General features: G+C 38.8%; 1 protein-coding gene and 2 long non-coding RNA genes across 5 annotated transcripts in view; 2 read left to right on the top strand and 1 right to left on the bottom strand.

Annotated features, from left to right (window-relative positions):
• Positions 1 to 962: 962 nt before the first annotated feature.
• On the bottom strand, positions 963 to 19,404 carry LOC116959380. The gene is made up of 4 exons (XR_004405812.2): positions 18,949 to 19,404; positions 17,022 to 17,103; positions 5,348 to 5,473; positions 963 to 2,541 (listed from the first exon to the last, which is right to left on the bottom strand). It is a non-coding gene; the product is annotated as an uncharacterized LOC116959380 (long non-coding RNA).
• Positions 7,776 to 12,787, top strand: LOC116959381. Its single transcript, XR_004405813.2, has 3 exons — positions 7,776 to 8,516; positions 11,180 to 11,908; positions 12,542 to 12,787. It is a non-coding gene; the product is annotated as an uncharacterized LOC116959381 (long non-coding RNA).
• A 279-nt stretch (positions 19,405 to 19,683) lies between the features above and the next one.
• Positions 19,684 to 26,966, top strand: part of ZC3H7A (zinc finger CCCH-type containing 7A) — a 30,131-nt gene continuing 22,848 nt past the window's right edge. The window contains exons 1-2 of one of the 3 annotated variants that reach the window (XM_032983623.2): positions 19,684 to 19,784; positions 26,317 to 26,420. In XM_032983623.2, the coding sequence (XP_032839514.1) occupies positions 26,353 to 26,420 (68 nt within the window). In that variant the 5' untranslated portion in view covers positions 19,684 to 19,784; positions 26,317 to 26,352. Of the gene's footprint in view, positions 19,785 to 25,355; positions 26,421 to 26,966 lie in introns of those variants that run through there. The other 2 variants (XM_042798593.1, XM_042798592.1) reach the window with 2 other exon arrangements.

The following is a 26,966-nucleotide window of genomic DNA, read 5'->3' on the forward strand; positions in this document are numbered from 1 at the left end:
TTACTACTGGTAAGCAGCTGGAAGGTTTTTTGTAGTGAATGGTGTCTTCATCAAATAAAATGGTTTTTCATGTGTATACCGAAGGATAAATCTACTTTTGCATTAAAATGCTCTGATTTATGTGTTACATCATCCATCTATAGTCAGAAGAGAAGTAAAAAATCATATGTAGTCTGATTCCAAAAGAAAAAAGCATGCAGACAGATTGGATTTGATTTTGTTATGCGCTCATTAATCCACAGTTTATGAAATGTTTGTGTTGGCACTGAAGTTGGGGTAGCGTGGGATAAATGTGGAAGCACATCAATTTAAGGTAGGATATCGATATGCCTTTGTACACCTGATAGACCTTTGTGCAACTACATGCAGAACACCAGAATGGAATGTTAGCCCAGTCAGAACTGTGCATGCTGCTTGAACAAGCAAAAAGGATCATGGTGTGAACCTGACAAACCAGAAGCAAGCAGGGTTTCCAGCTCGAGAGCTTGTGTTCTGCAAAGGGACGAAATCTGCTGGAGGCTTGCTGTGAGACCGTGGCTTCCCGCTGATCGATGCCGAGTGGCTTCTGATACACCGTGCTCTGGTACGCTGCCAGCCGGTCCCTCCGTCCCGGCTTTTGGGTCTGACGAACGTAGCACAGCACAGCTACCACCATCTTTCCCAAAAGAGATGGACTAGAATACTAATGAAATCGGATCTGTGGCAACAAGATATGTTGTTAGTGACCCTGGGAACTCTTGGTAATGTACAAGTGATAATAGAAACCCCATCTATTTGGGATAGATTTTGTAAAAAACAAAAAGATTTTATTGCTACTGCCATCAACTGGGTCAGAGCAATTTTCCTGTTACTCATGGAGTCACATTGCTAATTACTGTTACTCTATTTTCATACTGTCACTTATACTGCATTTGTTTACTGACTCTTCCGGTCAATAAGTCACACCTATTAGAACGTTTTAATAGTGTTCAACAGCTGTTTAGTGAAACTTCCAGTTGAACAGTATCCCATCCAGCATACCATTGGATATGACAATGAAAACAGTATCCACGGGAGCAACATGAATTACATTTCATGTTTGTTCTTCAGGAGACTGATGCAATGTGTTAGTGCACTTGAATTCGGATTAGTGCAGTGGATGTTTTTCTATGAAGGAAGGAAAGTAATCTTAAAACCATTGAAAAAACAAGTGAGACTTAAATGTTCAGACTACAGCTGCTTCTGTCAGTAGACAAAGATGCAAAGTGACAAAAACTCTATGAAGTGATGAAGTAAGGAATGCAAGTCAGGAGTTCTGTTTCCTGCAACTTGTAGTAAAAGGTCAAAGGAGAACATCTACTGAGTTTGGAGCAGAGAGAGAGAAATCTGATAGGAAATACTTTTACTGAGGGGGAGGTAGGTTGTCCAGTTAATTGCCATAGCATATGGTTTAGAAAATATACTACTAACAGATGGGAAGTTAATAAGGATTACAATGATACAGTGATTATTTTTTAAATGAGATTTAAAGTTCCCTTTATATTTTTAAATAAAAACTTATGTAGCAGTGCAGACCTATCATATTTGCTTTTTGTAGTGTTCCTTTTCTTTTACTTGAAGCATTTGGTAACTGGTGTAAGTTGTATGTGACAAATGGCATTTTTCTTCTTGCTGATTAATTTTTTGTCAACTGGAGCTGTGCAGGAGGAAGGAGAAGCATTTGCTTTTCAAATATACTTTTTCAAACAAGGCTGCATGTGCTCAATGGTTGCTCTAAGTTGTTTTAAAATCAGAGGAATAGATTAATATATTTGAGACACAGTTGGACAGAGGAACGTTCTCACAGCACAACAGTATTATGGGCAAACTTGCTAAGTTAGTTGTAAAAGCCTGGTTTCTCAGCATCTGTGATTCTGTACATGCAAGAAGTTGATAGAGTGTATTTATTATTATAGTGAATTAATTATAAATGTTAAAATAGTGATGGAAAGTGCTAGAATGGTCTAAAATATGGTTAATATAAGTGCAAGTTATGTACCTCCCTGTGAGCAGGTGAAGGTAGTGATTTTGAAAGCAGTGTAACAGTATATTTTACTGCTGACTAAACAGCTGCAAAGCTGTATTTTTGTAGCAGTAGAAGTTGGTTCCATTGACACTTTTTATTTAGTAAAAGCAGTTATTTTTACTGAGAAATGAAAAAGCACTCACCACATACCTTGGTCAAATTTATATATACTCCGCATTTAGCTGTTATGAAGATCTGTAGTAATGATGATGAGTATACAAGTACTAGGGTCTGTAGGTATCTGTCCTACAAAATTAGGATCCTACTCCTTTAAGCATGTGAAAATTAACCTATATGACATATTTGCTGCCCCACTGAATTAATGAACTAATAAAGAATGGTGAAACAATTATTTTCCCATTGTTGGAGACAGGAATGGAGGCAGGGCGATTTGCGCAGGGTGTTGTATGATGGCTGTAGCAGAGCTGGGAAACTGCACCTTGGTGTTCTGCACCCCAGTTTAAGTCCCAGATTGAGTTCTTCTGTGGCACTGACTCCTGGAGGAAAATAATGAAAGAAAACACGTGCCTCACTGTGAAGGTATTGAATAATTAGAACTGAAGAGCTGCTTCCCAGCAGTAAGTCAACTGACTGTATTTACTTGATTGCTATACTTGGCAAATGTCCCTAAGTTATCCCACATTTTCCTAAACATTGGATTGGGACACAGGTTTGGCCTGGAACACATCCCTTACAAGTGTATGTTCCATCAGATACTGAATGTCCAAGTAATACACAATCAACTTCTTTATCACTGTTGTCTTCATAAAAAACCACCAGCCTTACTTATTCAGACATTTATTTGGAAACATTCAGTGCCTTTGTTCCCATTCTTAGAGGTTTGGCTGGCTTTCTTTTTCAAGTCTTTCCCTCATCTCTTAGTACCTTTTTATGACCAATGCTTCTTCTTTACCAGTCTTCTTCAGCTCCTGTTGTTGGGGATGTTGTTCCAAAAACTACTAGAGTTATAAAGCATAGTTTGAAGAGACAAGGTCCACATGCAGATGAGAAAACATTCTGCTAAGCCATTTTATAATATTTTCCAATGTACTTGGTATTACCTCAAGTCTATTTCTAGCATACAAAACAATATCCAACTTTGATTTAAGACTATACCAGCCTATAGTATAACTTGTAATGTCTTTGGTATTAGTAAGCCTATAAGTAGCATAATATATTCTAAGAGAATTTTGAGGACTGTGTTTGTAGTGTTGTCCTTTATATGCCCTTTGGCAGCAATGTTGTTCTGTCCATTCTGCAAAAATACTGTGCTAGTGCGTCGCTGCCCATAACAGACAGTTGTGTGCTGGAAAGGTTGTTATTACATAAATGTTCTTGAAACTGGTTTACAGTTATAATGTATGCAGAGGAGCTAAATTACTCCTACAGTTTTCTTTTTTCATCTGTCTTTTTTTTTGGTTTTGTTCTGTTCCAGATTCTACCCTCTGCTCCTTAAGTATAACGGCTGCCAGCACAAAATCCATCCTGTGCATACAATCACCCAGGCAAATAACAAGATTGCAAGTATGTTCCTGGAGTACCATGTATATACTGATGCAGCTCTGTCCATTTTTATGATATGGAAATTTATTGTCTGTGTTTAAGCAAAGCCACAGACTGGAAGATTCTGGGGAAGGACTCTATAAATTCCTGGCTTGCTTAGCTCTTAAGTTTTGACAGTCATCTCTGCCTTCCAGAAGATCTCTTACATACTGTAAGTCAAGTTCTACATGTCAGCATTTGCACCCAAAAAAAAGATCCAGGGCCTGTTTCCTGTGGAACCTAGGGCTACTCTTTATATCTAGAGAAGAAGAGACTTAGCAGTGCAACTCTTGCATTTTTGTAAAACAAAATTTGAAATCTCTAGCGTAACTCTGGAAGGATGTTTGACTTGCTTGCTTTTATATAGGTTACATCAACTTGGATTCTTGCAATGGCTGATGTAATGACTGGGATGATGGGATAGAGTGACTTCTCAGCAAGTTTGTGGGTGATACCAAATTGGGGGAGTGGTTGATACACTGGAGGGCAGGGCTGCTACTCAGATGGACCTAGTCAGACTGGAAAAATGAGCTGTTGGGGACCTCATGAAGTTCAGCAATGGCAAATACAAAGCTCTGCATCTGGGTTGGCATAACCCCATGCACTAGGACAGGTTGGGAGCTGACTGAATAGAGAGCATCTTTGTGGAAAAGGAGCTGAGGTTCATGGTGGACAAGTTGAATGTCAGTCAACAGTGTGCTCTTGCAGCAAAAGTGTTCAGCTGCATTCTGGGCTGAGTGTAACTGGTAGGTTTGGAGGGAAGTGATTCTTCCTCTCTATCTGACACTTGCGAGACTACATCTGGAGTTCTGTGTCTCATTTTCAGAAAGGCATTGACCTACTAAAGCAAGGCTAGTGAAGGCCACCGAACTATTCAAGGGGCTGCAGCTCATCACATACAAGAAGCTGAGAAAGCTGGATTTGCACAGGTTTAAAGAAGGTGATGGTGAGGGGAGGTCATACTGCCGTCTACCGCTTCCTAATGGAAGGATGTAGAAAAGATGGAGCCACATTCTTCCCAGAGGTGCACAAGAGGCAATGACCACAAGTTACAACACGGGAAATTCAATGTAGGAAAAAATTATTTTATTATTTTTTTACAAAGAATGGTCAAATACTGAAACAGCTTGCCCAGAGAGGCTGTGGAAACTCCATCCTTAAGAGATATTCATAACATGGCCCAAAGCAACCTACTTTAATGGGACCTGCCTTGAGTAGAAAGTTCGACTGTAGGCTTGCAGAAGTCCCTTACCACCTACGCAATTCTACGATTTTATGATGTGATAGCAGATAGCTTCAAAATAGCAATTCTACCCTGCCAGGGAAAGAGACTCCAATACCACTGTTGCTTTTGCCTAAAGGTTTTCATGAAACTATGCCCTGCAGGCAGGGAAGGCTGTAGGCCTGTTCTTCTGCAATAACAAATTCATTGATAATTATTTTTTCCATGTATCACCAACTAAGCTATGCAAACACACAGGGAAAATCATCTGTACTGAACTCAGAAAGTTGAGATTTTGTTTGCCTACTTTTATTATCTAGACGGCTTTGTCATAAACAGAAGCAGTGCCCTTTTCAAAAAGAACTACCTTCCTACCATTTTAACTCACTGTTGTGAAATTCCATGTCTATGCCTTTGTCCTTGCTGACCAGTTCTGAATCTTCTTCTAGTTCTATTTTCTCCTTTTAGTATGTCTACTGGCTCTTCATTGTCTCTAAATGTTTTAAATTGCTTAAAAATAAAATGCAGATTTTTCTTACCTGTTTATTTGTTCACCTCTTGCTGTTTTGTTTGTCATCCTGTCAGTAGTACATCGTACTGGTCTGGTCTGCTTGTATTACAGCTTGCTTTCATGACCTTTCTGTTCATGATGTCTGCTTCCACAGCTGTGAAGAGTTTTGTGGTAGTTGAACACTTGGCAGAGGATAAACCCCCTAACTTACATGTCCCATCAAAGGAAAGGTGAGTAGAATGTAGCCCTTGTCTGTTCCAGGCTAATCAGCACAAGAGCCATCTATATTTAAACAGCTTAAATGGCACCCAGGCTGCTTTGGGAACTGGGAAGTTACTGATTGTATTGTTGAGAGACAAAAAACCCCTGGAAGTACTGAGGGATGGGAATGTTGGGATTTACTAGAGAACTTACAAGTAAGAGAGAAGTGAATACCAGAAATCTGGTATCTCAAGACATGTGGGATCAAAAAGGGGCTCAGCAATGCTGAAGAACTGAGTATGTGTCACTTGTCAAGCAGGCTCTGGATATTTTTCTTTGCTGTTGGATTGTTTCCCATCTTTACTCTTTGCTTTTGCAGCGTGGTTGGGATGAGGAGTGATTGAATCAGAGAACTGTCAGCACTAACATCATTATTTGTGCTACCTGAAATAAACCAGATACTTCCAAATCAGCTAGAAGATGTAATAGCCATTTGCTGAGGAGCATGCACAGAGTATAAGTGCACAACATGCAGGTCAATGTTCCGTAAAATGTTTGCTTAACTGCAATTGTTTAGCCACTAGCTGTTGGTTTGATTTCCAGGGAGAAATGAGGACTCTCATATCTCAAGAAAAGGTGAGAATTTAAATGCATTCTCAAATCTGGGCTGTTGTGACAAACATATTATGAAGTTTTCTATGCAGGCCTATTTTCTACTGCATTTGAAAGGCAACAAATGCCATAGATACTATATAATATAAACAATTTAGAACCATTTATATATCCTGTAATTATAAAGACTTAAGCTTATGCTTCTTTGCAGTATCAATTACTGGCTTAAGAATACTTTTTCCTAAAACTAAGGAAGAGTTTATGATTCTATAGGCTTTATATGTCCTTAAAAGTGATCAGTTATGGACAAGAGGAGACATGTTCAGGACACTTACGAGCAGAAGACACGTAGACTCATTGTCAGAAAAAGCTAAGAAAACAGGTGAGTCTGAAGGTAGCTGCTGAAGTGAAGTCCCAGTACCTTGTAAATATGACAGTGCTCAGGGAAGATGATGATACTGAACGCTGTTTACAGAGTTCACTCAGTCTTCAAAGATGTGTAGAAATGTGGCATAATTTCCATTGTACAAATTGAAAACTGGGACACCAATGGACTTGGCAGTGTTAAACCTTGGTTGTTTTGTTTGGGTTTTTTTTGTTTGTTTGTTTGTTTTTTTTTTTTTTTTTTTTTTTTTTTGTTGTTGTTTGCTTTATTTTAATACAAGGAAGATGACTTGATCCAAATGCATAAATTGCTTCCTTGGTTTAAAATAAAACAAATTCCTAATGGTGATATTGTATTTGCTGTATTTCAGAGAGCCACTGAGAAAAACTCTTGCCTACAGGTTCTGTAACTAATAAAGTTCATACCATCCTAAACACAGAGAGGCTGTATGCTTTAAAATAACATGTATGAAGAATCTTGTTCCTATGTATAAAGTAGAAAAAGTTTTAACTGCATGTGAGATGCCATCATAAAAATCAATACATCAAATGCCATGAACTACCCCCTTTTCACTGATTAGCCTTTCCAAGTTTGTAGAAATAAACGGACATATTCCCAAACAGCCATTTTACAGTGATCATGAAAATCTTTCAGATGGTAAATAGTAAATATATTTTTATCATTTTATGGTGTAAAACTGAGCACATTCTAATTGCGTGATGGTTACTTTACTTTAAGCATTTTTATTTAAATTATACTGAATGGTAGACATTTTGTCTAGCTTTGTTTTGTGACTATGGCACCCCAAAAAATAGAAATAATATGGTGCTGCATACAAAATTTTATGCTGACCATATTCAGATTATCTTTTAAAATAAACAGCTTATGCATACTTGACATTTTTACTTCACAGAGCAAAACAGTAATGCATACGCGGAGTGTTCTGAATGTTATGTGTGGTCTGCAGGTAAGATACGCGGAGTGTTCTGAATGTTATGTGTGGTCTGCAGGTAAGATCTGCATACTTAAAATTAATGTTGATTTGATATTGCTGTGAGAATCCTAACCTTTTAATTTCATAATTCTGTTTGGAATTCTTTAATGCCACATGACTGTTTTAATGTTGCTCTAGTTATTTGCTTTTTCAGAAAGAAGATAAATCCTTCTTAGTTTATGCACCATATAATCCATAGGAAGGATTTGCCAGTAACAGATAATCTTTGCTTGTGTCAGTCTTATTTAGAATGGAGGGTGAAGGGGAGGGATACCCAAACTTAATTATATAAGCAATTCTAATTAATATTTATTCTGTAAAATACTATACTGAATTTTTGTTTAGTTTTTGTTCTTTCGGATAGCCATCAAAGTAAATACCTGTATAGTATTTATTTAAAAAAACAGAAGTCACTACTGTACATCACTCTCTCAAATGCATGGATGTTCAAGGGTAATTGTGTGTTGAGATGCTGCTGAAGGTTAATTTTCTTCACTTCTGATCAAATAGTATTTTTGCTTTATTAATTTTTGTTGAAAGATAAAACAGCTTGCCTATGGATGTGTGCAGATGTGTTTTGCATATACATGCAATGAAGTAGAATTAAAATGTAAAGCAAAGCAGTTAATTCTCTGTAATGACTTCACCCCTGATCACAGGAAAGGGAATGCATCTTCCTATGGACAGAGAGCAAGCACTAAATAATGAGCACTAAACAATCACTTTCTTTCATATAAAGAAAGAAATATTTTGTACCACAGCACATATATTGCATCCCCCCTTTAGTTTTCTGTAATCTGCATAATTATCTGATTACCCCATAACTGGAAGGACTGGAATTAAGTGCCTCCTTTTATGATCATTATGACTGCAAGTTGAAGGAAGAGGAGGAGCTGCAGCAGTCCTAATTTTACTTAAAATACTGGACTTAACCTATGTGAGAACACTGAGGAGCACAATCCCTTAGAGAAGGGTCACCATTGAAACAAGTGTAACTGCGTACTGGTAGGCTGCTTCTTTCAATTGTTTTTGGTCTTTGAATTTTGTCTTTCATCACTTTGTTTTGGCCTCTGCCCATCATCTTTTCTTCTTTGGTTACTTAAGTCACTTTTAATTTATTACAAGAGTTGAAGGTCAGATCATCTCATCTGAGTTGTATGCCATCGGCCCTGAAATTTCTTGTACCAGCCCAAGTAATTTCTCTTTGAGCAAGGCATATTCTCTATCTGCTTAAGGCATATAATTAAATTTAGAGTCACACAATTTTAGAAGATAAGGAACTTCCTGTCCTGTTAACAAAAGAATGTGTTGTAAGGGGCCTGTGGCTGGAAAAAAAGTGAATCAAGAGTAGGCACCAGAAGTAAAGATAGTATAGCCTAGTTAGGGGAGGGTATATTTAAAACTGATTGACTTACAGTAAGATGCGTCTATGTACATTTGAAGTAGGTCATATTTTTATAGTAAAAAAAAAATTTAACAAAAACAATCTTTTTCCCAGCAAGAAAAAGGTGGTTTATTCATTAAAATGTTTGTTACAGCTAATAATTTGGGAAGGCCTTTGAGAAAAGAATAAATGGCATTAAATTCAATACTAAAATGTTTCAGCTGACAGCCAGAGAAACTTTAGTCTTGAGAAAATATAAATAAAGTGTAAACAGTACTCACTGCAGGTTAGGTTCTGTCCTAAGTTAAACCAGTACATTCCTACTGTCTCTAAATGGTAACAAAGAAAAATGCATAAAACTATCTAACACCTGAGATTCATCAGTCTACAGAAGAAAGCACATTTTGATGTAAACAAATAATCACTGCAACAGCTGCACAAATTTAAAAACTGAAAGTTCAATTTTACAAATTTAAATAATGAGACCAGGGATAACTGAAGCTCTGTACAAAGTCAGTGGCAAGGTGGAGATATAAACTTGGAAAAGCCTAACTGCTTATTTCCTGTACTTTGAAGTGTGCTAGTGCTGCTTATTCTATCAAGAATAATAATGTTGTAGCTTTAAAGAAAGGCTGACATGCCCAAACTACATGTATATAGAAAAACCTCGGAAGGCAGGCAACATTTCCTTTTAAAATAGCTTCTAACAATGACTTAGAATAATTATACATGCTCCAGACTGAGGTTTGGAAGAATGTTAACTCTCCTGTCAATTTAAAACCTTCTTTTGTATACAGCCAATGGGTGGGGTGCCACATTTTAGAGTACAGCATTCAAATTAAAAACCCAACCATCTAAGGTTTGTTTTGATTCTTACAGCATACAAGCTCAAAACTCAAATTTTGTGGAAGCACAAGTGGCTAGAAATGCAAAAATGGATTTATAAAACAGATTAAAAGACCATGAAAAAACTTAAAAGTTGTTAGCGCAAAGGTATGAGAAACAACAGGACTCTGCCTGTTGTAGCAACTTCTATATTAATGGCAGTGCAATTCTGTTGCAACTGCAATTGTTTCCTAAAAACATTCCTCCATTACTTAATGTATCCTACATCCTGCCATGTAATACCCATGGGGACTAAGACTGTTGTGTAAGGTCTTGCCTTTCCATCAGTGCCATTATTTGTAATGGCCACTGTAAACTGCCTATTCATTTGGATTCTCTTCCATACTTCAGAATCAGAATTCTGTGAAACCAAGTATATTGTATTAGTCCACTGTCATGGAACTCTTACCACTCCTGAAACTGCATGTATTTATAGGAGTGATTTGTATATACCTAGCTGCTTACAATATGGCTCACAGCTGCAGTCATGTCAGCACTACTAAATTAGGCTGCAGTAGCACAGCAGTTTACACTTGCTTCCCCAAATTCCTGAGCAGTGTATATATATATGTATATATATAAAACCCCTGGGGAATATTGACTTTTTCAGATATGAAGAAAATGCGTTAACCTTATTTTTCCAGATATTAATTTCTTCAGAATAATTCCCTGTGGAATCACTAATTTCCAGTGATATAGTTTCCAGTTTATATAGCAACTTTAGTGGTAAATCAATTAAATCCCAGAGATTTTATAATTTTAGAGTCATACTGGCTTGAATATCAAGATGCTGGACAGAGGGATGCAATGTATAATTCTTTAAAGAAAATACTTTCTTAGGGTGTCTATGGCAGCATTCCTAGGATTGTAGAATGGTTTGCGTTGCAAGCGACCTTGAAGATCATCTAGTTCCAACCCTACTGCCATGGGCAGGGACACCTTCCACTAGATCAGGTTGCTCAAAGCCCCATCCAAAGGATTCTCATGCTTTTCTGCTCTATTTATGTGATTTCCTTAAAATGCTAACACTTCTAGTTTGACAAAAAAACAAAATACTGTTTTAAAATATTTCTCTTCTGATAGAATCTCAGTTATGAAGTATTCTGGGTTTTTTTTCTGATCGGAAGCAAAGAATCTGCTTCTCCATAAAAAGAGAAAATCGAAAGAAAACCATACAGGTTTCTAATACCTAGTTTTGACACAATTTTAAAGTTTCAGTTGCTGTCTAGATCACTTAGTGAAATGACTGTTGATGATGACTGATCTACACATTGCCAAAATATTTCTGTACCCATTTATAATTCTTAATACACAGCAGCATTACTTGTCAGTAATTTCTGCATTAAAAAAAAAAAAAAAGATTGCTATATTTATTTATTCTTTTTGTATTTTAAAACAGTTTGTTGCTCTAAAGAATTCGAGAATTGAAATGAAGATTGCCAGGAAGGAATAAAAGGTGAATTCTACAAGCAAACTTCATCTGGAAAAGTGTGCGTGTATGTGTGTGTTTTGGGATGCTGGGAAGACTCTTCTCTCCCCTGCCCTCTGAAAAAGTTGTACTTTGAATCCTGTATTTCATTAATGATTGTAAAGAAAACAGAAAAACCTCAAATCAGTTTGATGTTCAGCAATATAAAACCATAAATAAGCTAGATTGAATGCATCGTTCTAATCCATCCTAACTACATACTCCTTTGTTCTTCTGTCAAAAGTATTTTCTTTGAAAGAACCTAGTCAAGTCTGGTCACTCCTTGTTTAAAGTTTTTTTTTTAATTCATTCAAGGTTTTTCCAGTGTATGTGTAAAATTGTTAGTTTTGTAATGTGGCTTTTGTTTCACTAGGTTTCAGGGGACTGATTAAAATGATTATGTTTTTCAGCATGTTCTCCAACATGAAGTAGAATGATATAAAGTAAACACTACTGTTAAGGACTTGAAACTCCAATTCCTTGGAATATGTCAGAGGTAAACCTGAAGAATTCCTTACATTCAGTCAGACTGAAAATACTTTGTCATTTTTACTAATGCTTATAAACCTGAGTTTCGTAGGACTGCCTGACCTTTTGAAATAAGGATGACAGTTAAGATCAACTGACAAGTAACTGCTTATACTGTCTGCAGGACTTAAGGTAATAGTCTATAACTGAGCATTGTGGTGGCTGGTTCTCTATGTGAAGGGCCTGAGCTTCTTCCATAGTATATAGAAAGTGTTAAGAATTCATAACAGCCAATACGATGACTGGCAACTTTCCATTTTAGCAACACGGATATGGTTAAGCAAGGCAGAGAGGTGTAACATTTAGCCATTTTGACCTAAGGCTGCAGGGAAACACAGTGCTGATGTGTTAATAGCTTTCAGGATATGAGAGATACAGTTTAGAGGCTTTGACGATATTTAACCTACTTAGCTCACCTATGAAAAAGATAAACTGATTGCCTGTTTAGAGGTCTGTAAGCAACTAATGCCTCTTCTCTTTTTGTTGAAATTGTGAAAAGAATGAGTGTCTCTTATTTAGTGACAGAGAAAGAAACATACACCAGTGGCACTCTAGCTTGTGATTAGGATACCTGACTGCAAAAAGAAAAAATCTTGCTTGATCCCTGCTTGTTTATGCAAAGGTCTTCTGCAAAACTTTCTTCAGAGAGATAATTCCTGTTAAAAGTAATCTAACTGGCAGTGTGTCTCTCTTAGCATTTTAGTTTGGCTCAGAAGTGAGCCAAATTGATTAGCCCCATGTGCTGTGCTTTGGTTCCTTTTATAGAATCATCTCAGAGCATGTGACCTGGATTCCTTTGGGGTAAAATGAGACAGGAAGGTGTGCTGCAACCACTACATTCAACCCATGTGCTCAGACTAAAGCTATTCCAAAGTAAACACCCAGAAATGTGCATCGGTGCTGAGAGTTTGACATCAACACAACTTTTGCTCTACAACTGGGCTTCTTTGGGACTAGTCCACTTGCTAAAGCAGACACAAGTATGTACAAAGACAGCAGAGTCGGCATACACCTTGCTCCTGGGCCTCTCTTAGACAACTCTTACTAACTGTATGCTCCTACAAGTCACGCTAATTTAGCTTTCACATTACTGAGAGATTGAGACCTTCTAGATCTTAGCAAAGCTAAAAACAAAAGTTTTTTTTTTTGCTATTCTGGCAGGGAAGTCTCCTTGTGTAGAAAGGTATTCTTCAGTTCTGCCTGTGTTATTTGCTAAAGCACACTTCTTTAACTGAGTTAGATTAAAAACCACTGTTTTCCCCTCCCCCATCTTCTTTATGGGCAGATTTAAACCTCATATAACCTGTGATGGAAAAGAGATCAATTCACTTTACCTATATTCCATCTTTTCAGTTACAACAGAATTCTCTAGCACTGAACACCTGTATAGTTAACCTCTAAATATAAAGCCAAGCAAATAAGGACAGCACTACTGAGGTGAAAAATCAAGATATCAAATCTAACTAAAACACATAGCTCTAAAGTACAGCTACAAGAAGCATTACACATTGAATAAAACACTTCCTGAGATTCATGCTAGCAGTGGATGCAGTGACATTTTCTGTCTTCCAAAGGAAGTAATCAGACACACCTTACATTGTTAAATTAATCAATGCAACCATAGTTACAGACAAGAAAATGATAAAATTAAGACCTGATGTAAACAGCTGAAGCTCATGATAATGGGTTAGCTAGTTACAACAGTGATATAAAGACTGTATTAGCAAATAGGTCAGAAAATAGGTGTCATTTTCCTCAGCTTAATCTCCAATGCCTGTTTATAACACCCAAATGAGTAAAACAACAGTATAGAGAAAACAGAATAGAATAAAACTATCTAATAAATTAAATGGGCATAGATTGCTACATTTAAACCTTCTTAACCACAATAAATATTAAGAAAGATATTATTTCTAAAGGGTATTCTTTTCTTTAGGGAAAATGTAGAGTAACATAATGTTAACAAAATTAAAAGCTTCACAGAAAGAAGAGAGTTGACAAATTAATACCTTCATAATGTGCTTTCCCTGAAGCCCTAGAGTATCTTGATTTATATAAATCAGTATCTCATTTTTCAAGATATATTCTACACTCAGAAAGTGTCCTTGGCTCACTGGACAGGAAGTGAGGTGCTGTGAGAACTGCCCGCAGAACTATCTGAACTTCTAACTACTCATTACTCTGGCCAAAATTACCTATGATCAGCTGGAATAGATCATATATCATTAAATCAAGAATTGAAGCAATGTATATATGATTCCTGTTGAAATATAGCCTTTATGTCCAGACAGATACATTTGTGCGATTGTAAGAAATTCTGCAAATATGTGACTTCCTTAAAAAAATGGTAATGCACCTTAAAAGATTGACCTTAAGGCTGTGTAGCATCAAAGGCTCAGTAAGCTGGAAATCTGAACTTAATCTACTGGGAGTTTACAGAACAGAACTTTTATTTCTATCAATCTCTCAAATTTATTTACTCTTCTGTATTAATTAAGACAAGAAATACTAAATTCCCTACATCTCCCATTTCATTTTTCAATCATATTTTCAGAGCCCTCTGTGTAGCTCTACAAATTAAACTTGATTTTTTTTAGTCCAGCAACAAGTTTTATTTGCATATTTTTACATAGTTTGGACAACTAACACTTAGGAAGGATATCTTAGCTAGGCACTTTGATTGTAATGATTAAAAATGCATTTCTGGGACAGTGTGCTTGAAGAGTGGGTTTGGACACTTGCTCTAGAGGCACTTTCAGGTATGGCTTCATGTGGTTCCAGTTTTGCCACTCCTCCTGTTTAAATGTGCATGACATCAGGAGACAGTCTAAACTGGAACACCACTGACCCCCTAACAAGCACATCTCCATTTTTTCCCATTTTTTTCCCCCTGCCAAAGCAAGGTGGTGCATTTTGATGTTTCCAAACACACTGAGAGGTCTGAATAATTCAGATACTTTACAGAGTAAAGCTAGCTGGGGAAAAAAAAAACCTAGATCCATATCCCACCTGCTCATTATAACCCTTACTACTCTTAAGAGAAGGTTAAAAGCAGAAACTGGCCACTTCCCTCCCTCACCCCGCTTTTTTCTGGCTAACAGATGATCTCTAACCGGTCACCCATTTTGAAGAATGGTTATCTTTTCTGTTCACATTCTCATTACGCCTGTCATCCATAACTTCATCACACTGCAACATATTTCACTCATGATTATTCTCGGAGGCTATTCAGAGGTCTAAAGCTAATGCTAATGATGGTGGCTGGCATTAACAAATTTCAGCTCTCCCAGCTTAATACATTTATTTTCTATGTGTTAAAATATTGCACTGAAATGACTTTTTTTTTTTTTTTAATTCAAGAAGTCCTGTCTAATTTTGAACCTTTCAGCCTAAAAGAATTGTTATCTTCCTACTTTTTGTGGATTCAGGTCAGACATAAACTTGTAGCTAGTCCTGGGATTCAGCTGCTAGAAACGGTGGGCCCAGCCAGCACCCCAGGAAGCACAGGAGTGGGACCTATATGCCCTCTGCTGGCGTACTGGGCCATGACTGCTACTGCAAAGGCAAAATTAATCTCAGATTTAGTAAAACAATCTAGAAGTTACAGCGAGACATTAGGGAATGACTGTTTACTAGCTTTTAATATTTGCCGCAGGTTACGATTGAGACACCGAAACAAAACCAAAATACTCTCCTCTATTGTATACTAATACTTAATTTTTATGCAAAGGATATGACTGATAGATTTCTACACTAACTCCAATGCAAAACCCCATAGGTGTTTCACTGGCTTAACCTCCAACAATGTTTTAACAATCAAGAAAAAGATAATTTAAAAAATGCTAAGTAGTTTCCTATGGAAATTAAAATTATTCATAGCTAACATCAGGCTCAATTCATAGAAGTTACAGTTTAACTTGCCTTTAGTTGTTCTCCAAATACTCTGCTGCCCTTCCACCACGGTCAATTTCTTAGTGATAGTAGAAATCACTTCTCTGCTAGGGCATTACCACTGTATGCAAAAAGTAAATGAACTATAGCTGGAACATGGTGGTTAGCATACCCAGTCACAAACATGACTGCAACATGCCATTTGATATTGTTACACTGTTTAGCTCAAGTCTAAGGGTAAGTACATAATTATAGGTGTTTAAGAAAAATAAACAAAAAAGTCAAAAAAAAAACCAAAAAAATATTTCTACAGAGATGAGTGTCTAGTATAGGATATTCTGTTCTTGCATGGCTTTCAAAAAAAGAGTATAGACTGATGTAAATGCTGTTTTAAAATAAAAGGAAGTTCATCTTATTTACAAGCATCAAGCCAGTAATTTGACCATTAACTGCTGAAAATGTCAATGTACCATTTCATCAGCATTTGAAAAGGAAAAACTTTTGCTGTTTCAGTAATACAGTGAGTTAAAGTTTCCAATAGTGTGGTATGCACATGATAGAAGTCAAAATGTCACAGAGAGCATAACTTGCACGCAATACTCAGTGTTTTATCACAAAGATAATAAGAATCCATCACTACCAGCAAAAAAAGCTCAAATAAAACCTAATAGGGGCAATACTTTTTGTGGGAGTCCTCCTTCATATGCTGCAATAGGTATTCCTATTTTCATCAGAGCAATGTTCACTCATCTCTGAGTTCCTAAGCAAAGGAGGGGTGTGAAGTAATGGCAGAAAATAGAACAATAATGGTGTGGGCACCCCAGACAAACCCACCAACTGCAAACTGACTTTTAGAAAGAATTACATTAAACTATATTTGCTCTACATATGATTATTTAAAATAAAGGGCATTATTTTGGTTAAGTCACTTGCCTTTGGAAGGGAAATGTTCATAATCTAATTTAGTTCAGTTTAATTCTGCAGTTTCCTCTTCTCATAAAGATATAATGTGGCTTAACTGTTTCAATCTGGTTAATTCAGGTCAATATTCCTGAGCATGCCTCCATGGAAGGAGTTCGATATTTTATACTCTTGTTTTGCATAAAACTCTCTTGCTGAAGTATTCACAGACCTTATGTATACATTCTTTGCTGTTGAATATTTACTTTGGTAGTAGCCAAAACATATATTAATTTCTGACCAAAACTGACTGTGTCTACAGATATTATGAAAATACCTTTTTTGAAATTCACTGTTTTAAATATTCAGGGAGATACATTTAATCTCCTTCCCAAAATACACATGGAGTTGGAATAACCACATATTCCAAATTCCAAATTTGTTTCCAAATTACCTTTAAAGAATATTTTAAGCTCTCTCACACACAACAGTAATGAAGTTCCATTTTTCATCTCAGTTCATTTTCAGGTCAGCACCTGAAATTGTCAAAAAAGTTATCGGTTAAGTTTACGTAGGCTTCCACAAGTAGTATTTTAAAATGAAAGATAATGAGTTTATGTAACAGGATTAAGTCTGATCAGTTAATTCATGACAAGTTAGTTCAAGATGGTTTAACTACTATTCTTCTGAATAGTTATTTATTATATCATGTAATTAATTTAATCAAGGAAGGAAAATAATTATTTGTTACCCTCTTCCAATTTGATGTCTATAAAAGCTAAATATATAGCTTCCACAAAAACTTACTTGGTCAGACATTTATATTATTTATCTTGCCACATTCTCAAGGTATTCTGCACACCTTGTACCTATAATTGAAATCATGACTCTACAGCTCCCACTTAAACACAGCACTAAGCTATACACAGCTGTGCTTCGAGAGCTGCTTTATAGAGTACAATTTGTTACACCTGAACATTTTGTTCAATAACCTCTTAATTCTAACACAAAATTTACTTTGTTTTCTAAGTGTTTGATAGGTAAGATATTTGTATAGAGATTTAACTTCACCTGATGCAATTTTCAGGCTCACCTTTGCAGCCTGTATTACATCTGAAACAGTCCCAAAGTAGTCAGCCCACTGGTGGAGTTCTCAACAAACCATTCCCGAAAGGCAAACGGTACGTAGATAATCCTAACAGCAGGCTTTGAAAAGTCATCAACATGATTTATGTAATACTTACAAATCAAAAGGACTAACAGCTAGGATTAAGATTTTCATTGTGCTACTACCAGCTAACAGATTTTACCTCAGCAATGGTTTGTTGTTCTGGATGAGAATGATCATACTGCTTGCTTTTTTATGCTGCTCAGCATTCAACCAATTCTAATTTGGAATTGGATTAGACTTCTTATCATTTTTATGGTCTACTTCACAATTTATGATGCATGGGTATAACTGTTGTTCTGTGCATGATTTTTTTTTAATCTTTTTGTTTCTCTCACCTCCCTTTAGTTCCTGCAGTAAGCAAAAGCCCAGTTTTGCATTGAGTCCTACAGGACTTCTAAATTTAATTCTATACATTTAAGCATTAACAATTTAATACCTGACTGCTACCATTAAATTATCACACTTACTCTCAAGAATCAGTATGACTGATATCGACTGAAGGTAATTCACCCCTTGGAGCTGGGAAAAGCCTTAAGGCAGAGCTTCAACAATTTACTCTTACAGTCCCTCCACAGTAATTAGACTGGAACAATGGTTAATAGAGGTATGCTTCAGCAGATCAGGGAACTTTCCATCAGTATAACTTCACCTGATAAACTCATTAGCTCTATTCCTTTCAGTCTCAATTAATGGTAGTATAATTTGTATACTATGTTTATTAAAACCTGTAAAGCTTTTCTTTATGCAGTTCTACCGTACAGGCCACTTCAGTGTTTCAAATTTTTTTTTATCACATTATTTGTGGGGATATCTGTAAAATACTGGTCAGCTGTATTACAGACATTGCCATCGCTAATGCTACTGGAAAAAAAAGAAATGGTATCATTAGAACATCAGTTATGTCCACTGTAAGAGACGAAAAAACCCCAACCCGTCCCACTTGAGAGCGCGTTGCAGGTCTGTCATTCAGCGACTCCCCGGGCAGGGTACGTGCCGCCCGGCACAAGGCCGGGGCTCCCGCTGCCCCGGCGCCAGCAGCCGCTGCCGTTGCTGAGAAAGTAATGACAAACCAGCGTTCCTTACGCCTCCCACTTACTCCAGTTTTATTATTTGACAAAAGAGCTTTCACAAATGTATTCTGCGAGTTCCAAAAGATAGAACAAGTTCCCGGCTTCATAAATACTCATCCCAGGCGAATGACGGAGAATACCTCAGGTAGCGGGGGAAGGGCAGAAGCCCCACGCCACAGGACAGCGTCCAGGGTGCCAGCCTCGCACCCGCCAGCGCCCTCGCCGCTCAGCGCGGCTGCCGGCGCAGCGCCCGATACCGATCCTCGAAGTAACGGCGACCGCTCCCGCTCCCTCACAGCCAGCGGCCGCTCGCGCCGCCCAACGCGCGCGAGGTGGCCAGAGCAGCGGCGCCGGTCCGGCGCATGCGCAATAGCCTCTGAGCTGGGGAGGAGGGAGACGGATGACGTCACTGGGCGCGAGAGCTCCCAGGGGGCGCTGCGAGTGGGCTGCCAACGTCAAGCTGCTGCCGGGAGAACCAATGGGAAGCTTAAAGGGCCGTAGCGTCGGGCTGTCCGGCGCAGCGTCACCGGGCGATGGCAGCTGACGGGCGCGCTCGTAGCGCGGGCCTTGTCTGTTTGGCCAGTCACAGGGCGCTGAAGAGGCCTGGGGCGGGCGCTGCGGCCAGCTGAAAGGAAAAAGAAGCGGGGGAGGAGGGAGGGGCGCTAGCCGGCCAGCCAGCCAATCAGCAGCCAAGAATTTCCCAGCCGCCACCAATCAGAAGTGCGGGTTTCCAAAACAAGCGTGACGAGCCAATGGGAGAGCTCCGGCCAATCTAGTCGGGCTGCCCGCAGGCTGTGCCCGCGGCCTCCCGGCCGCTAGGGGGCGCGCTGGGGAGGGGGGCGGCCGCGGCGGCGCTGCCGAGGGCGGGGCGGGGGGGGCGCTGCCGCTGTCGTCGTCGTTGTCGCCGCCGTTGCCGCCGCCCGGTTGGCTGGCTCCGCCTTCCGCGGCGCTGCGCTCCCGTGGGCCTGGGCGGCAGGTAGGACCCGTGCTCCGCTCCCGCCGCCCGCGGCGGGGCCTCTCCGCCACAGGAAGGGGCGCGGGGGACGCCGCCCGCCCGGCCCGCTCCCTTTCCGCCCCGTTCGGTGGCGCGGGCCGGGGGAGCCGCTCCCGCCCCTCCCCGCGCTGCGGGTGCCGGCCGCTCCCCGGCCGAGGGCGGGGTCCGCCGCCTCGCTGCTCCCGGGGGAGAGGGGCGGCGAGTGGCCCTCTCGCTGCCTGCGCATCCCCGGCGCGGCGGGTGGGCGCGGGCGGTGTCGGTTCCGCTGGGGAAGTTGGCTGGGCTGGGCGGCGGGCGGCCCTGGAGAGGGCTTGCCCTCGGCGATCGGGAGTCCGTTGGCGCGAACAAAGGCGGAGGCGGGCCCGGCACGGGGCGAGCAGCGGCGCCGGGAGGCTCGGGCTGGCGGCGGCGGGGCGGGGGTCCGCTCGGGCCCGGCGCTCCCCGGCCGCGCTCCGCCGGGCCGGCGGCTTTGCCGAGGCCGCTCTCCACGGCAGCGGGCGCCGTGTGAGCTCTCTCGGTGCATCCCGGCTGGCCCAGGACCCCGGCGCTGGGCGGGAGAAGCGGCGAGCGGAGCGGCGGCAGCGGCCGGGGTCTGCCCGGTGCCCCGGGCTCTCTCGTGCCGCCTCGGGTCGATCGTTTCGGCTTTCTGGCTGTGCGTTCCTTTATCCGACTAGAGGAAAAAAACATACTCGTCTTCCGTTTCTTTAGTTTGTTGAGGCCGTGTTCGCGGTTGGGCAGCACTGTTGCTGTTTTGTCACAGAGAGTCATAACTGTATTACAGGAAAAAAAAACAAAACAAAAAATCCAAAACACCAGACTGTCAATTGTAGTTATCAAAATCGATAATTTTGTGTAATTTGATGTAAATTCTGGATTTATTGATAGAGTGCTGCTTCTTCAGTTTGAATTTTGGATCTGTTATTTACTGAAATATCAAAGAGAACTGTAAACCAAAGTTCTTCAGCCCCACTCTTTAATTTCCTAGGAAAATGAAGCAACTTTACAAAGCGCCTTTGTTCTCTCCTGTTTCTTTCATGGATTAAAAAAAAAATGTAGGAACGCTGTGAAAATAGAAAACAAAGCTTGAACAGTGTCTTTCTTATTTTGTGGGTAGGGAGTGAGTGGGAGGAGATGCAACTCAATAGTTAAAGTAAATAAAGAATGTGGAATAAATAGGTGTGAAAGTTGCTGTATATTCTGGGTTTTTTTATTTAGATATCTCATTTTGACGACAATCAAGTTTGTTTCTCTTTACAGAAAGAAAAGCTGAAGCTGACTTATGTCTACTAATAAATGGCTTTTTCAACTGACATAACAGAATTTTGTGATTGAGATCAGAAGTATTAGATTAAGCAGAGGAATTAAGATTATTGAAATGTGTGTCACATAGTGTTTTCTCTGTTTCCCCCCTCAGCATGTTACATGTTTGAAATGTCTTATGTAACCACCCAGTGATGCATGAGCATGAATATTAAATCTTTTGTGCCTTTGCTAAAAGGAAGATATGTCTAAAAAGATTTTGCATTAAGGTTTCTATTTTCCTTTCCTCCTCTTGGTGCCAGTCCAAATCTGTTGAGCAGTTTACAATCTCTGTAAGGCATGCTTTAATTTGCACTGTAGTTTATTATCTGTAATTATTCATTTAAACTGTCAGATGGTTAGGATGGGCAATAAAATTGCTTTGAGAAGTCTTCTTTGGGACAAGCTTATTCTCTGTTGGGCAGGTGCTTGATGTCCAGTTTGATTCTTGGCTGGATTGGAACTGGGGGTAGTGGAGATATTTTTGTCCGTGACATCTCTCCAGGAAGCAGTTGGGGATAGCTGCATGTGTGCCACTTCCTTTTATCACTTGTCTCTGTTGAGGTAGGGGCCTGCTTTCTCATGCTTCTGCGGTGGGAGTTATACACATGTATTGCTTTTTTGATCTAGGTACCTGAATGTATTATGCTTGTTGCTGCTGTTAGTGGTGCAGGAGGTAGCAGCAGAGGTGGGCTTTCACTTCCAGACAAAAGAAACTGCCTTCCATTTAGTCATATATTCACTCCTACTGTTTTGTTTCAGTCTTTCCCGTTCTCTTTGCAGTATTCCCTTTATTCTAGGACCCAGGGTGTAACTTCTGTTTTCTGGAGTACAACTTTCCTATATGGAAACACTGCTTCATGTTTTCATTTTATGTACAGGTTTCTGATTGCAGTTCAAAGTTTTGACATATGATTGTGTAGATGATGGGTTAATTTTTGACTCAGTTGATATATTTTGAGTTCGTTACCTTCTCTCCTGCCTGTGTCATAAAGAGGGGGAGAAGGCTGATGCTAGAATACAAGAGGGGATCTCTTTGCTTGGTGTGATTTTCACTAGACTTGTGCCCCAGTCAAGGTTCATAACTCTGCTGAGCCACCGAGGCTGGGAGAGATCTGTTAGCAGCAATCATGATAAAATTTTCAATGTGCTTTGTATTGTACAGAGATCTAATTTGAGATTCCTGTAACCCAGTAATTGCATTAATAGTGAACTCAGTGATGCATGGCAACAGGATATGCTTCTGTATCTTAAAAGAACACATCTGTACGCTGCACTTAGTTTTTAAGTTTTAGCTCTGTGGAGAAGGAAGTGCAGTGAGGACCACTGACTTCCAGTTATTTTCAGCATTTAGGCCTGAAGGTGCAGAGAATGCTCATTTGAAGTATTTGTAGTAGCTGGAACCATTAATGTCAGTGATGAACAATAACAGAATTCTTTGGTCAGCTGAAGGTCATTAATTCCCGGTGGTAGTAGTTCTGGTCCCCAAATAACATTATGCATTTTTCCTCTATTCTCCATTCATCTCTAAATAAGCGGTCTACACAACTGTATGCAGCAGCAGAAAGGATTAGTCCTGCCCAGCTCCATATCCTTCGGGATTGAATTTTCAACTGGGGGAACTTTTGTGCATGGCAAACTGTAGATACTTGCTACCTGGATTTGCAGTTTAGAAATGGAAGGCTAGACTGTCCAAAGTTTTAAGCAGTGTGACCTTCTTTTTCAGAGTAACCAAGGCCTGTATTCCTTCTACAGAAAAACTCAATTCTGTGCATTCTGTATGAATTTATTGACTTGCATTCCAAAGATCAATTTGTTTTGCAGGATAAGGCTAGCAATTGTGTTCGAAGCACTTGTGCCTGAAGAATTAACCCAGGCATATCCTAAATATTGTAAATGTCCTTTAAAACTTACCTTGAATGCCTCAGAAATGCCAAAATACAGAAAATAAGAAAATTGCCTTGCCCTGGTCTGGAAAGAAAGCAAATAACCAGTACAAGACATAAGTAGCCTTGTGTAAGAGGAAAGTGTAGGTATTCCTGTCTGACAGAACTGGCTCAGATCTCTTTTCCTCCCTATCTCCTATTTGTGTAACTGGACCAGCATCTGTCACAAAAGGTGATGCTGGCTACTGGCAGCGCACTTTTTGTCACTTGGCTTCTGCCTTTGTGAAACAGGCTGAGTTAAAGCCTGTGATAAAGATAAAACAGTATAATTTGTTCTTTAACTTGCTTGGGTCTAGGAAGACTTTTTTTTTTTTGCTTTACTAGATTTATTAAATTGAGCTTGTATTGGTCATGAAACAGCAGTTGTAGAAATATTACATTTAATAGAACAATCTGTTCTGCCTATGACCTTAATTACCAATATATTAGTCTGCCTTTTTTTTTTTTTTTTTTTTTCCTGGATCCTATACTGTTTTCCCCTTTCCCTTCCTCTTCCCTTCCCTGTTTCAGTGAATTGCAGAGAGTAAAGCAATGGTATAGGCTTTGCTTTTCTAGTAATAGTTACAAGCAAGAAAGTAACATTTTAACTTTTCTAAATGTAGGTACATGTGTATGTTTGTTTTAAATTCAGTCCCTGCTGATGGAGGAGAAAAGCTGTTGCTAAATATGTGGAGTTTTTTAAATTTTGAAAGTGGATGAATTGCATTAAAAGTCAGGATGTGATTGTTATTTGCCTTGTATATAACTGAGTCTCACGTGTTTCTGGTTGCTCAAGAGGATCTAAGGATGAATTGGATGGGAAAGATGCTGTTAGATGTGCTATCTGAAACCATTTTAAATCCTCCACAAAATCATCAAATACTAGGGCAATGTGATGGTCAAAGTATGTTAAGGACAGGCAGTTTTTTGCCTGAACATCTTAGGGATGCAAATGAGTAAGTAGGAAAAAACAAAAAAAACAACCAAACAAAAAAAAACAACAACAAACAAACAGAAAGCTGCTTTGAATAATAAATTACGTCATTCACTTCATGTTCATCACTTGCTAGCTATTTTCTCTGTGTTGCCAGTTTGTAATGTTTCCATTAACTTTATTGTTTTGGAGAAATTGGATCTGCACATCTTCAAGTTTCAATATATCATTTATTCTTTAATATTTATGCTAGATGTGATAAATCAATGTAATTGTTACTGTGTTGGACTTATTTCACCTCTTTGCAAGTTGGTGTAGAGTATTGGAGTTGCTTAAAATTAGTAAAGCTGATCATAATACTTGCCCAGATCTTGACGTATGCAAGACTCTTATGTTGGCAGGGTATTACTTCGTCAGTTGTTAATTTGGAGGACTAAGATATGTTTTACATATCTAGCTTACTTTTGTGGGAAAGCATATTCTGATATTGCTGCTGTCTTCGGTTAGTGTGGGAATTTCTTATTCTTACTAGCCCTTGTTTGAATTCTGAAACCTAAACAATGAATGAGTAAATAAAAAATATTCATATGCCCAGTAATTTTGGCATTTATATTTAGATTTCTTAATAGATATGCTATTATTATACATTAAAACATTTATCTTATAATAGAAGTATTTCATATATATGCCAAAAGCACACTATGTATTACTAACCTGTGGAATAAAAGATGATGCAGTTACAAAAGGTGTTCATGTTTATTTCCTCTCTGAGGAATAGATTACTGAGTGCTATTTATATACCTAAACAAGCAGTATCTGAACAATTTAAATCAGTGAATTATTGTAGGTGCCCATGATATTTATCTACAGACTGATTATTTATTTATTTATTTATTTTTTTAAGCTTGCTGATGTTAGAGGTCACAATGGGAAGTGAGGTGAAATAGGGAACTTGGAGTGCTTCCATTAATTTGCTTAGTGACCTTAAAATTACTCACTTTCTTATGGTCTTTTGGGGACTGTGTTACAATAGGACTAACTTAATGTCTTGAAATGATGTAGAATTCATGTTTGTTTAAGATGCTTTGGAAAGGTTTGAAAACATTATTAGAGCTGAAAGCTCTTCAGATTGTTTCGTTATTCCAAATAATTTGGAGAAAGGTGATCTCCAGGCAGTTTCTATTCTCATTTGGGATTTTTGTTGAGTTTGATGGGGGTTGTTTTGGGTTTTGTTTTACTTTGTTTCCTTTCTTCCATCATTGATATGAAATGGTAACCTGGCACAAAATACTGGCTTTTTTTTAGCTTAGCGTAAAGACAAACAGAAATGTACTGCATACAGTTCATTTTTTTTTAAGTGTAAATTCCTACAAAAAGTAATTCACAAAAAAAATGTATTTCCTCATGCTAGAAGCCTTTTTATGAATGTCAGTATTTTCAGAATAAAACTTTGTCCTACTGACCTTTTTTGTGAAAATAAATTGTGTTCTTATATTGTAATTAGTCACAGTTGTATGCAGCTGTGAAAACATACTTCAAATGGCCTTATCTTGACAGTTATACAGGTTGGTTTAGCCTGTTTAACTTGAGTATTTGTAAATCTAGTAAATGAAAGGCATGAGGAAAAAAAAAATCATTGATTCAGACTACTTAAATTGGATTGAAATGTCAAGCTGACAATGTGGAATTGACAGTAAAGTAACTCAGTTTTTCAAATGAAGTAGGTAGTCTTTGTTAGTGGTAAAGTTTCCAAGATTTCCACCTTGGTCAACTGGCAAGTATTATTAAAGCAGTAGTATTTTGCTTCTAATTTCGCCTTAGCGGTTGGGTGATGATGAGATAGTCTAGAATTAGACTTAATGGTAATTTTCTAGTCGGTTTGGGTTCTATTAATAAATATACCAGGGTCTTGAGTTTGTTTCTACCTCACCAAACAAATAAAATAAGTATAAAGTTATTAAAAGGGAACAGTGTGGAACCTTAGCTTGGTTTAGCAATAATGCATGCAACCTGTGCTTGTAGTTTGGTTTAGTTTCACTAACATGACTCTGCATGGTCTAGAGTAAATAAGTGGAAAACCACAGATAAAGTAGAAATTGGAAGAAAGGTTTCCTGTAGAGGTGTTGTGTAACAGGGCACTGACAGAGGTGGGGGATGTTGGTTCTCACCTGAGGCTTCTACCTATATTGCTGCGGGCACTTCAGTGTTTGAAGCTTCTTCAGAGTGTGTTCTCTGAAGCTGTGGTGCTGGTATCGTCTTTGTATGGTGGACTTAGTGTTGATGTGAGATTGGATCCTTCTGGTCCAAGCGCAAACTGCTGCTTATTAACAGACATTTATCTTTCTTTGTTTTTGAGGAGTGGCATATCCGAAAAGTGGATGTTCAGGATAACATGTCCAATGTGTCGGAAGAGAGAAGCACTAGACAACATGACATTAAGAAAGGACTCCAGTTTATAGAGTATGATTTTTTGGTTTTATTCTTGTATGTTTATACACATGTATATATGGAATGGATAGCTCTGGGAAAGTCCTTTTAATGTAGCACCAGTGGAAGAAGGAGGAGGACTTGTATTTCTCCTCAGAATATTTGCTAACCCTAACATGAAATGGGGAGCAGTCTTAAGACAGAAACCCTCTTTGTTACCCAACAGAGCAGATTGAAAGTGGGAGGGTATTCCTTTTCTGCCTTTGAGAAAAATCAGCATTGAAATTTTTTTGGTGGGTGGAAATGTTGATAGCCTGAAAATCCACCTTATATTTATGAACTAGGTTGCTGCTGAAAGGGGTAGGTTTGTTCACTGCTACCTAAATGTTTCAACCCTCTGGAGCTAAAATTTAACCTAATGAAAAATCACCTTAGTAGTTAATTTTCATTTGGATCAAAGCTAAATTATCTAGAAGATCCTGGCTAGCTTAAAATTTCTGCACATAGCACCAGTTCACTGCTCACGTAAGGCATTCTTAAAAATAAAAAAAAAAAAAGAGAAAAAGAAAACTGCCCTTT

The sequence above is a fragment of the Tyto alba genome, unplaced genomic scaffold (assembly GCF_018691265.1).
Source record: "Tyto alba isolate M040663 unplaced genomic scaffold, T.alba_DEE_v4.0 Super-Scaffold_28, whole genome shotgun sequence".
In the NCBI taxonomy this organism is placed as follows: domain Eukaryota; kingdom Metazoa; phylum Chordata; class Aves; order Strigiformes; family Tytonidae; genus Tyto; species Tyto alba.